The 12,591-nt window shown below is 56.8% G+C and overlaps 1 protein-coding gene across 4 annotated transcripts in view; it reads right to left on the minus strand.

Annotated features, from left to right (window-relative positions):
* The window catches only part of FRMPD3 (FERM and PDZ domain containing 3), a 65,625-nt gene that overhangs the window by 16,963 nt on the left and 36,071 nt on the right, over positions 1-12,591 (minus strand). For 3 of the 4 annotated variants that reach the window (XM_058032383.1, XM_058032382.1, XM_058032384.1), the window contains 7 exons: positions 11,745-11,852; positions 11,133-11,264; positions 9,276-9,395; positions 9,023-9,159; positions 8,149-8,272; positions 7,475-7,564; positions 5,434-5,616 (listed from right to left, as the gene is read on the minus strand). In XM_058032383.1, coding sequence (XP_057888366.1) covers positions 5,434-5,616; positions 7,475-7,564; positions 8,149-8,272; positions 9,023-9,159; positions 9,276-9,395; positions 11,133-11,264; positions 11,745-11,852 — 894 coding nt within the window. The remainder of the gene's footprint in view (positions 1-5,433; positions 5,617-7,474; positions 7,565-8,148; positions 8,273-9,022; positions 9,160-9,275; positions 9,396-11,132; positions 11,265-11,744; positions 11,853-12,591) is intronic. The other variant, XM_058032381.1, reaches the window with a different exon arrangement.

The following is a 12,591-nucleotide window of genomic DNA, read 5'->3' on the forward strand; positions in this document are numbered from 1 at the left end:
CTGCTGGAGATGGGAAGTGCTTAAATTTGCATCCCAGTGCTTTGCTTTTCATCCCATTCCTTTGCTTGACGTCCTATTCCCTTGCTTCATATTCCACTCCTCTGCTTTACATCCCATTCCCTTGCTTTTCATCCCATTCCCTTGCTTTATATTCTATTCCTCTGCTTTTCATCCCACTGCAAGCAGCCATCTGTGTCTGCCCCTCTCACCCAGGTACCGAGCCAAAGGAAATCTCAATCCCTCCCTCTCTCCCACGAGATGATGATGGTGTTTCAGAACGGTTCCATGCAAATAAAGATTAATTCAGTGTAAGGAATCAGAGCTCAGGTCCATTATCTCTCCAAAGCCTCGCTCTTCCTGTAGGAGAAATCCCAGGGGCTTCAGTCAGGGCTTGCAGGAGCAGGAGGAACGTGAGCCTGGCCTGCCCTGGTGACTCTGATGTGGCTCCCCACTGTTTTCACACTGGGGTTTGGCAAATGCACATTGGGCTCTGGCCTCAGCAGCCCATCCCATCCCTGCTGTGATCAGCCCAGGGAGCACAGCCAGGCTTGGGGCTGGCTCAAGGGCTCATCATCCATCACCTGTGACAGGAAGGGGCTCCTTGGCTCCTTCCAGGAGGAGAGGAGAGGGCTGAGCCCCAGCTGTGCATGGTGCTGTTTTCCATGGCAGGCTGGAAGCACACCCTGGGACACCAACACCAGTACCCACATTCCAGGCACAGCAGCAGCAGCAGCCAGGGACCTTTCTGAATTAATTTTTCCTTTGGTTTCCTCTCTGAAGTCTTGACCTCAGCTTAAGCACCAGGCTGGCTGCAGGCCCTGCTGGGAGACCAAAGTCAATTACCCCGATGCCTTTGATTGAATTGTGCCTGGCCAGCAGCCAGTGCCCCAGAGCCAGCAAGGGACAGGCACAGCCTGGGTCAGCTCCTCTGCAGAGCCTGCCCAGGCTCAGGTGATCCAGCTGTCCCCCAAGCACCTTCTGTCATTCACATTCAGAGTGCTTCAGCAGCCTTTGTCCCAATGTCAGGACTCTTAATAACAAAAAACCCAGCAGTGTGCAGCTGTTTAAATCAGAGAGGAGAAATGCTCCATTGGAAAAGCCATTTCAGAAAGAACAAACCCTCTGCTCCCGTGGGAGCTGTGGAGCTGCACAGCCAGGGGAGCCTGGAACAGCTCTCCCCACAGCTCCTGGAGCCTGCACTGGGGAGCAGCCACCTCCTGTGCCCCCTCCAGGCTGCCAGGCCTGCCCAGGTGCCAGGCAGGAGATGCTGGCACTGCCCTTCCTGGCAGGTACGGGAGGAATTTGCAGTGCTGCACCAGGGAGGTGCATGCCTGCAGCTCCATTCTGAGCTGGCTCAGAAGCATTGGCCACTCTCAAATCCTGGTCCCAGCAGGAAGGAGAAACCCCTGGGAGATGCAGAGCCCCCTAACCTGGCAAGGTGCACTTAATAAAGATGATGTAAAATGCATAAAGATCAGAGGAGACACCTTGTGCCACCTCCCTGCCCCCAGCACTGAGCTCCAGGATCAGTGCCCAAACATGGATTCTGAGGAGGAAGAACAGAGAAGCAACAGCCCCAGCAGAAAGGAGGCTTTGCCAGGTGAGAATGACCACTGGAACTTGGCAAAGGACCACTGGAACCGGCCAAAGGACCTCCTGCCCCACTGCAGTGCAGCTGGGGATGTGCAGTCCTGCCCCCACCTGCAGGCTGGGAACTTTCTCAGCATTCCCAAGCAGAGCTGCTCACTCCTTCCATGACTGTTGAGACAAAACCTGCTCCTGTCCTCCCTGCAGCTCTCACAGACCTGGCAGGGAACAAAAATCCTTGGAACCAGCAGCAGAAAAACCTGGAGGTTTTTGTTTTTCTGTCCTGAGGTTGTGTGGCTCCTCTCTGAGGGGTTCTGTCAGCATCTGCCCCCCTCTTGCCACAGTGACAAAAAACAAAAGAAGGCAAAGCAGAGGTCCCAGCCCTGAGTTTGTATCCCTGGGCTGTTCTAAACAGAAATGGAAGCCCAGGATGGAAAAGCTCCAAAACAAACCAATTAACTACACCTAGTGAATAATTCATAAGACAAACAGTATTTCTTTTCTGCCCGAAATAAATGCAAATGGTTTATGATCTCCTCAAGCCTGTTTGTTACCTGAAAATCTCCCCCAGCTCCTTCCTGGCAGGTGAGTCTAGGCTGTGGGTGCAGCTCAGCAGCAGGGAAGGATGTCTGGACTGTGCTGGTTTGGTCAGGGTGTTCAGACCCCCCAGCTGAGGGCTGCTCCTTGACCTGACCCCTTTTTAAACCCATTTTAGCTACACGTAGAAATTCAAGATGGTCTTTCTGCACAAAACCCTAAAGCATCATTGGCCACCTGTGTTTCCACAGTAACTCAGTGAGCACCTCCCACAGATTCAGCTGGGAGCTGCCCCAGCACCAGCATCCCCTGACAGCAGGGTGAACAGCCCAGGGGGACATCCCCTCCTACACTGGAGCTCTGACAGGCTCCCAGGGGTGACAGGGATTTGACAGGTCCCCAGAGCAGCCAGGACACCACTTGGAGCCCTCTAATGGTTTGCAACTCACAGCAGAAACTGATTGATTTGCAACCTGGGGCTTTAGCCAGTGACACGTTCAGTGCAACAGAATAATTGCAGAGAGCAGATTAGCACTGTGAGCTAATGATCTTTTTGCCTGCTTTTCTCAGCCTGCCTCATCCATCGCTGTCCTGCGTGGGATTAGCATATGCCTGGTTTTGGAGTAAACATTCTGCCTTAAAGCCCAGCCCTTTGGATAATGGCTAAATGAAGACAGACAACAGCAGCCCTGCCCTGGCACGGTGCTGATGAGCCTGCTGAGATCCATAAATGGGGTGTTTGCTCCATTCCAGGCAGGCTGAGGGGCTTTTGGTGGCCAGAGGCAGCTGCCTGGAATTTCTCCTGGAGATAAAGGCACTGTGCATGTGGATGCTCGTAGGAAAGTGTGAGCTGCTTACTCCAGTGAGATGGCTTTCCTCCAGCTTCTGGGGGGCTGGATAGCAGGGTCACAGGGGAAAGTCTGCTCCTGCAGCAGGAAAGGGCTGCTGGAGGCACATGGTGGATTTCTGCAGCGGGGAATGGCTGTGGGGAGCAGCGCCGCAGGATCCGTGGACAAGTGCGTGGGAATTGCCACCTAATTCAGAGCAGATGGATGCCAGCAGCACCCAAGCCTCCAGAGCATCTGTCCCTCCTGTGGCCAGCCTGTGCTGGGGGGCACAGTGCTCTCCTCCACACCAGGGAGGGGACAGAGGGCCATGGAGCTGGGTGACAGTGGGGACAGCCACGCTCAGAGCACTCATAGCGAGCCACAGCAGCAGGGCACGAGCAGCCTGTTATTAATGCATTGATGGGGTGGTTTTATACACACAAATCCCCCATTATTAATGCACTAATGGGGTGGTTTTATACACAAAAATCCCCCTTATTAATGCATTAATGGGGTGGTTTTACACACACAAATCCCCCATTATTAATGCATTAATGGGGTGATTTTATATACAAGTCCCCCATCATTAATGCATTAATGGGGTGGTTTTATACACACAAATTCCCCATCATTAATGCATTAATGGGGTGGTTTTATACACACAAGTCCAAGGGCCATGGGCAGCAGGAGGACCCAGCAGGGCTGCTCGTGGTGCAGCCAATGTCCCCTGGTTATTCCTGTTCTGTAAGGAGAAAATGGATGGATTCCTGCACAGCCCAGGCAGCTGGAGGGCTTTAAGCAGGGCAGGGTGAGGGCTTTGAGGGGTTGGGACAGGCACAGCAGGACAGCCAGGCTTGAACTGCATAACATCTGACCTCAGTGGGATGCAGAAGAGGGAATGTTAAAAATGTTACAGTTGACCAAATACCCACTGGATTAGGAATTCCAAGAAAGGGCTTTGTGGATGAGGCTGGGGAGGGGATGAGGATTAGCAGAGCTCTGGCAGAGGCTGCTGGGGTGTTAGTGCAGGTGAGCAGAGCAGCTGGAGCAGGCACAGAGGCAGCAGGAAAACAGACTTGGAGGAATTAATGTGCTGGGCTGGAGAAAGTGCTAAAATCCACCAGGACAGGAGGCAGCAGGAGAATCCTAAACAAATCCACCATTATTACAGCTGTGAGACTACCACTGAAACAGGGCAAAGGGAGGGCTGCAGAGAGGGCTGAGGCTTGGACACCTCGCAGGAGGTGAAACACAGAGACAGCTGGCAGAGCAGCTCAGCTTCGTCAGTCTTGGGGGAAAAGGGGTGAATGCAGGGGCAGGGAAGCTGAGCCACAGCCAAAGGCTCAGAGGGTTTGTGCAGCAACACCTCCCTGCCCCACAGAGCCCCACTGGGCCAGACTCTGCCAAGTACTGCTCCTGACTGATAAACCCCAAATCCAATCCTAACTCTGTCCTCTTGAATGCAAGGTGGGAGGAGAGGAGAAGATTTGGCATTTATCAGTGAGATCTCTGCCTCTCAGCTGTCCTTCCCCTGGGGACAAGGAGGCAGTGACACCGCGGATGCCCTGGGGACACACACAGTTATGTGCCTTTGAGTCTGCCAGGGCCATGCCTCAGCTTGTTAAAAACCTCAGCAAAGGCCAAGGGAAGATCTCCTCAGGATCTTGTGGCTCCTGTACCAGGCACCAAAGAAGGAAATAAAGATCTTAAGTGTGCTGCTGACACTTTTCTTGGAGGGTTTGGGAACCTTGAGGGGTGGCAGGGGCTGAGCACAGGGATTGACCATCAGAACCAGCACTGCACTACACAACCACAGCAGGAGATGGGGGATGGCACCACACTGGGCTCAGGGTGTGCCAAGGAGTGCCCTGGGGGCTGAAGGGGGGATAACAGGGGCAGCTGGCAGGGGACCCAGGGGGTGGCTGCTGGGCCAGGGACACAGAGCCATCTGTGCTCACCCTGAGCCTGACACCTCCTTCCCATCATTTCCACCTCATTCAACAATCCTGCCTGCCTTGACCAGTTCCACAAGGGCTACTAATGCGTGAAACCTCCCAGTCCCCTGCAGTAGCTGCAGCCAGCCCAGCTATGGCCATGCACTGCTCCTCTCCAGCCCTGAGCACAGGGGAGGTGCTGTCCTGCCTCCAAAGGGTCCTGCTGCCTGCCTGGCCTGTGCCACCCCATCTGCCCTGAGGACACTGCTTGAACCATGAGGGAGGTGTTTGGGACATGGCCAGAATGCCACCATGCCTCTCCTGTGACCCTGGGTCACAGCCAGAATGTCACCATGCCTGCCCTGCGGCCTTCAGCAGCCATTCCTGTGTGGCACAAGCAGTCAGAGCAGCAGGGGAGATGCTGCAGGCCCTGCTGTGAAGGGGTTTTGGAGTCTCTAGGGCTCCCAAGCACATTGTCCAGCACACAGCTGTGATGTGAACCCCCTCAAAGGCTGGCCCCAAAGCCCCAGCCTCATCTCCACGCCTACCTTGGCATCCAGGATGCTGGTCTCCACCCGGGCCACGCCCTGGTTCTCCCTGAACAGCTGGATCTTGCTGACCTTGCTGAACTCTGACAGCACCGTGGTGAGGTTGGTTTTCAGGTCGATGACGTGGCTGATGCCGTGCCGGGGTCCCACCAGCAGGGTGGTGGCTGGCTGCTTCTCATCCTGCTGGCACATGGACAGACAGACAGACAGACGGGTGAACAGACACACCCAGCATGGCACAGCCGGCTCCTGGCTCCCTCCATGCAGCCCAGCCTCAGTGCTGGCAGCCTGGTCAGGCTTAGGATGGCTTTGGCACCAGGCTGGTGCCACCAAGCTGCTCCCCTGAGCCCCCTGGCAGAGCTGGGAGTGGTGTGCAGGGTGCCAGGGCTGTTTAAAGGTACAGCTCTGAACAGAGTGTCCACATGAAATATTCAGGCTCACTGGTGTCACTACAGTAAAGCAAGTGTGTTACAAATCTGTCTGACCTGACATTGCCTCTGAGAGAAGGAAGCAAGGGAGGGAGTGAATGGATTTCAGAAAAGAAGAAAGACCAAACTTGACTGGAAATAGGGATGTTTCTTGCTCTGGTCTAAAAGGATGCTTCAAGCCAGGTGTGGAGGGGAAGAGGAGCTGGGCAGAGCCCTGCAGAAGATAATAAGGGAATACTTTTTACCACTTCAACACAGTTCAGCTCACAGGCATTGCTTTGGTGTCAGAGATAAAATAAATGCTGTCTACCCAGGCAGTGTCAGGGCAGGCTCTGAGTGCTCTGCCATGGCACCAAGCAGACACCATGAAGCTGTGCCTGCACTGATTTCCTGCAGGCAGCCCTTTGAGCTGTGAGGGGAGGGACAGAGCAGAGCAAAGGCTGCCAGAGATGGAACCCAGCAGGCAAAGCACAGAAAGTGCTGAGACCATGGGTGGGGGTAAAGGGAGGGACGGCAGAGAGGTGGCACCTGTGTGAATCTACAAAATTAGAGTGTTTTGGGAAAGCTGCAAAAGGCAGGCCTCAGAGACAGTAAAACTGTGATTAGAGCTAAGCAGTAGCCATGAGATAGGTCAGCAGAAAAATTATTTAAAAAGTAGAAAAGCAAGGACAAATAGAACAATGGTCTGTGTATTAACACTTGTCTAGAATAACTTCCTAAGCTACAGAAAAGTATATCTAGCAAGATATTAGGAACTTTGAAGCTTAGTAATGGAGCTCTGTGCATTGTGTTTTAAGGCTTACAAGCAGGTACTGTATCCAAAATAAGCAAGCATTGCTTTAACAGAAGGTACCTGTGCTTATAGTGGTTGGATGGAACTACTGACAATGTGCTTTTGCTTTGTGTGATTGGTCAAAAAACTTAAAAAGTGAGTTGTAACATTAAGTTCTTTGTCTGCTGCCTGGGATGTGATCTGCTGGCATCTTCCCATTGTCATAACCATGGAATGAGACTGATGCTGGAAAATCAAACAGCTCAAGGCACGTTCCCAGCAGTGCTGTCCTGTTTGTGATTGGTGCACAGCCCCCAGCTGGCAATAACACCCACATGGGGACCTCTGGGTGGGAGTGGAGTGAGAGGGATGAGGGGTGAGCCAGGTGCTGTTTGTGCTGGTGGCTTTCCCCCTGCTGAGGTGGTTTGGTGAGCAGTGCAGATGAAGGATCACTGTGGCAGGGATGGGGCTGCAGCACCCGTGACAGGGCAGCAAGCTCAAGCAGGGACCACAGTGGCCTTGGCCAGGAGCTGCCCTCCTCCAGGATGGGTGGCAGGATGTGCCAGGGCACCACTGAGCTACAAACACATGCCTGAAACTCCTCCAGCTTCACTGAGCAGGTCATGTTGCTGTCCCACAGGCTACAGGAACAGAGCAGCTCCTGACCCAATAAATCTGAAAACCCAACCTGCTGACAGCAGAGCATCCAAGGCTGTCTGGGTGGGCTTGGAGCTCAGCAGGGCAGAGCAGGGCACTGAGGGGAGTGATTTCTGTGGGAGCCATGTACCCTCCAGGCACAGGCAGGAGCAGGAACACCCCAGCCCAGCCCGGGTTACTGTACCAGTCCCACGGTGTTGAAGAGAACCCCAGCGAAGGTGGGCAGCTCATTCAGGATCCTCAGGTACTGCAGCTTGGCCTGGGCTGTGGAGACCTGACAAAACACACACAGCTGGTCACTGTGAGCACAGCAAGAGAGGCAGGAGGCTGGGGCAGGGCTGGGGCTCCCAGCTAGGGGGGCACAGCAAGCTGTCAGGCAGCTCTGGGCATGGTAGTGGGTCTGAGTCGGGGGTGAGGGGGGTCTGCACTCCCCTGCCAGCCTGGGCAGCTGTTGGGAGGTAACTCAGAGCAGGGCACAGCCAGGAAGGAGCCCCAGTGCTTGGTGTATCACCCCCCTGAGATGTGCAACCCACCCTCCCTCCCTGGGGAGCTGTGAAGGCTGCAGGGACCAAGGCAATGGCTCAGCTGCTGCCTCCAGAGCTTTCCAAGCCCAGAGCAGAGGTAACAGCGAGCTGGTGTGTGCCACTTCAGCCAAGCCTCAGCTGATCTCAGTCCTGATCCTCACTGCACTCCCTGCAATCCACATCAGCTCCTGAGAGCGGATTCAGGAGAGGGAGACTCTACCTGGCTGTGGGATTTATCTCCCATCCCAGGGGATTTAATGAGTCCCTGAGGAGCTGGGGACATCAGGCTGCCACCCCCCCAGCCCTGAACAGGGTCTCTGTGGGCTGGGCTCACCTTGGTGCCCCCAGGCTGGTGCTGGTGGGCTTTGAGCTGCTGCGAGAGGGATTTCCGGAGGCTCTTCTCTTTGATGAGCTGCAGGAGCGAGGGGGGCAGGAAGGGCTCCAGCCCCCACTCCTTCCTGTGGGGAGGGAAACCTGCATGAGCGGCCAGCTCGGAGGCGCTGCCAGAGAGCACAGAGGGACACAAAACTGTCCCAGAGCACCCTCTTGCCGTCAGAGGGAGCTGCAGCCACACCAGCACTTCCTTGGCACCGCAGCCGGAGCAGCAGCAGCCCCCAGCTCGGGTCCCCAAAGGGATGGGACCTCAGGCTGGTGACACAGCCACCGCTGCAGGCTGGGGAACAGCAGTGCCACGCTCTGCAGCAGACCCCAGCTCCCACTCATGTTCATGTAAAGATAGGGATGCAGGGCGAATTCCCAAACGTCTTCTGGGGTGACCCTCCCTCCTTCCTCCCTGTGCCGACTGGGCAAGGCCAGCCTGCACAGATGGGCTGGGTCTGGGTTTAGGTCCCCCAGGAGCCATAGGAGGGCTGAGCCAGTCTCTGGTGACAGGCTGAGGTTACACAGCCACACAGCCTTCTCCTTGCTTTGGGTGCAGGTGGAAAACCAGCCCAGGTTCCTATGGAAATGATCCTGGGCTCACAGCAAGTGTCCCCAGCCCTGGCTGCTGTGTGTCAGCGTGAGGGGGCCTTACACAGCCCCGTGATGGGACCAGGGGTGGCTGTCCCTGCTGCCAAGCCCCTGAGCCACCACCCAGCTCAGAGCATCTCATGCTCCACACCCCAAAACATGGCTGTGACACAGGGACACGGGGAAGGAACAACAAAGGAGGGCTCTGTGGGAGCCTGGGGACAGGCAGGAGCACTCACTCCACGTTCTTGAGGGACACCTTCTGGCTGGGGCGGGTGGCTGAGACAGTGATGTAGATGTGGAGGGCAGCCAGCCCCAGCAGCATCTCAGGCTTGGGCTCTGTGCCGAAGCGCTCTCTGATCACATCATTGCGGCTCTGTGGGAGGGAGAAGAGTGTCCCCAGACAGCCCCAGGGACAGCCACTGCCACCCGAGGGGCACCACCACAGGGCCCAGCCTGGGCAGACGTGCAGCAGCAGCCCCCAGAGCCCACCTGGATGTACAGGTACTCGAAAGCTGCAGGGTCCCGGCGCAGCAGCTCCACCGGGTCCTTGGGGAAGAAGCTCACACGGAAGAGGCATCTCATGCCGTGGTAGTGTGTTCTTTGCACCACCTGTGGCAGGAGCAGAGGGAGCAGTGAGCCCAGGAACCATTGGCTGCGGAGCATGAGATGCCCTCTCCTCTCTTCTGGTGTTATATTTGATTTCTCTCCTCCATGCACCACCTTTCATCCCAACAACATCCCAGCCTTGCTTGGTGGCACAGCTTTGCCTGGTGCTGTGGGGTTTATGCCACTCAGGCTAATGTTTGCTCCATGATCCCCATTTTATCCCTGGTCTTATTGGCTCTCCCAGCCAAGGACGCTCATGAGTGCTGCCTGCAGCTGCCCAGGCTGGAGCACAGAGCAGCTCCATGGTGTTGTCAGGGTAGGGTAGATAAAAGCCTGACTGTCTCCCTCTTTGGCAACCCTTTTCACCCCTGAGCCTGCAGGACCATGCCAGAGGCAAGGAGAGGCCGGAACACCCCACAGCACAATCCCAGCCTGTCACAGCACATGTCACAGCTGAGATGGCCACAATACACAGAGTATCACAATACAGTTTCAGAAGGCTTCAACCCAGACAGAGTAACATCAGGTCACTTCAGAAGGCTGTAAGCATCTCTTCTTTCTTGTTCTTTAGCCCTGCCCTTTACACCCCTCATGTTGATGCCCTGCCCCTGTGTGCCCTCTGCTCCCTTTGGTGGTTGCTCAGCACACCTGGGCACCCCATGGCTCATTGCTGTAAGTGCTGCTCACAGCTGTGCCCACTGGGGCTGGGGCTGGGCCATCCCATCCCAGTGACCCCAAACTGTGCCTGCAGCCCCATCCCAGTGACCCCAAACTGTGCCCACAGCACAGCCCCATCCCAGTGACCCCAAACTGTGCCTGCAGCCCCACCCCAGTGACCCCAAACTGTGCCTGCAGCACAGCCCATCCCAGTGACCCCAAACTGTGCCTGCAGCCCCATCCCAGTGACCCCAAACTGTGCCTACAGCCCCATCCCAGTGACCCCAAACTGTGCCCACAGCACAGCCCATCCCAGTGACCCCAAACTGTGCCTGCAGCCCCACCCCAGTGACCCCAAACTGTGCCCACAGCACAGCCCCATCCCAGTGACCCCAAACTGTGCCTGCAGCCCCATCCCAGTGACCCCAAACTGTGCCTGCAGCCCATCCCAGTGACCCCAAACTGTGCCCACAGCCCCACCCCAGTGACCCCAAACTGTGCCTGCAGCCCCATCCCAGTGACCCCAAACTGTGCCTGCAGCACAGCCCACCCCAGTGACCCCAAACTGTGCCCACAGCCCCATTCCAGTGACCCCAAACTGTGCCTGCAGCCCCACCCCAGTGACCCCAAACTGTGCCCACAGCACAGCCCATCCCAGTGACCCCAAACTGTGCCCACAGCCCCATCCCAGTGACCCCAAACTGTGCCTGCAGCCCCATCCCAGTGACCCCAAACTGTGCCCACAGCACAGCCCCACCCCAGTGACCCCAAACTGTGCCTGCAGCACAGCCCCACCCCAGTGACCCCAAACTGTGCCCACAGCCCCATCCCAGTGACCCCAAACTGTGCCTGCAGCCCCATCCCAGTGACCCCAAACTGTGCCTGCAGCCCATCCCAGTGACCCCAAACTGTGCCCACAGCCCCATCCCAGTGACCCCAAACTGTGCCCACAGCACAGCCCCATCCCAGTGACCCCAAACTGTGCCCCTACACCATCCAAGCCCTCACTGGGGGAAGGGGAGGCTCTCTGTGCCCAGCCCCTCACTGGGGCCATCCCACCACCCTCCCACCCCAGCAGCTTACGTGGGCCAGGGGCTGCTTGTCCTGGAGCAGCAGGAAGCGGTGGCTCTGCTCGGGGCTGGAGTACTCCAGGACCAGGGCAAAGTGCTCGATGTGCCTCAGTGACAGGCGGTCCTGCAGTGTCACCATCACGTCCTGCAAACACCACGGACAGCCCTGGGTGCCAGGCACTGGTGCTTCCCAAGGGGGAGCTGGGACCTCGCTGAGAGCCCACTCTGAGCCCCCTGAGAGTCCCTGGCAGCCGGGGCAGTGCCAGGATGAGGCTGAGAGGGTGCCCAGGGTGGCACCAGTGACCGTGCAGTGGGAGGTGACAGCAGCCTGGGCTAACCCTGGGTGTGCTGAGGGAACTGCCCCTGGCAGGGGCACTCACAGGAGATCCAGCCTGGCTGGAGGGCAGGCTCACAGCAGGGAGAGAAGTCAGGAGAGGCAGAGGCAGCAAAGCCCCATCCCTGCCAGCTGCAGAGCGTGCAGCCGGGGGAGGCAGACGGGCCATCCATCATGCCAGAGCGGCTCACAGCCAGCCCAGCGCTGCTGATCGTGCTCGGGAAGCAGAAATGGATCGGGCAGGTGGGAGGAGAGGAGTGCACGGAGCCCCGGGGGAGAGGAGGGGCTCACCTTCACAGTGGTTCGGCCATCGAACGTGAAGGATTTGATCTGCCCGTTCTCCAGGAAAACCTTCAGCACGTTGGGAATGAGGAGGAGAGCTTCTTTCTTCAACATGTCCTGGCATGTGGGGCCAGCAAAGGGGGAGGCGAGGAGGGTGGGGGGCACGGAGAGAGGAGGGAGGGCGGGGACAGAGAGTGTCAGTGATGGAGCACTCACTCGTGGCATCCTCTGCTGCTCTGGGCTTTGTGCTGAGAGGCACATTTCCCCTGGAAAGCCGGCGTTCTGAAGCGCAGAGCTGAGGCAATTCAGAGCTGCCTGACAGATTCACCTGCTCAGCTCCCAGCAGCTGCAGGAACAGAGCACCTGGCTCTGCCCAGCACACCCCGGTGCCCGTGCCTGGCAGCCTGTCCCGCTCCCCAGCTGCTGTCCCAGACAGGAGGCATGGCTGGGGGGGCTCAGAGCTGATCCCCCCCTTCCTGACCCTCACCCCAAGCCTATCCCCCCTCAGCCCTGCCCATCCCCTCTGCAGGAAGTTGGGAGAAGGCTGATTTTATTTGGTGAGAAGCTTTTCAATCAGATAATTACCTAATTGATTTTGCTTAAAAATAGAACGTGCTAGAAGCGCTTTACAGGGGTTTTTTTCCACATTTGTTTTGTTGTTAACAAAACCTTTCTGCAATTAAGAGATAAAGGCACTGGGCTGTAGCTCTCCAGCTTCCACAGCCATTCATTCAGCAGTGCCCTGGTCACCCTGCCCCACATAGAGGCATCCCAAAGCTTTTGGCATCAGGCTGGAAGCCACAGATCTTTCTTAGAGCAGGCACTGGCATTGCCTGGGTGTTCAGGGGGGCTCAGT

This window comes from Melospiza georgiana, chromosome 12 (assembly GCF_028018845.1).
Source record: "Melospiza georgiana isolate bMelGeo1 chromosome 12, bMelGeo1.pri, whole genome shotgun sequence".
NCBI classification, from domain to species: Eukaryota; Metazoa; Chordata; class Aves; order Passeriformes; family Passerellidae; genus Melospiza; species Melospiza georgiana.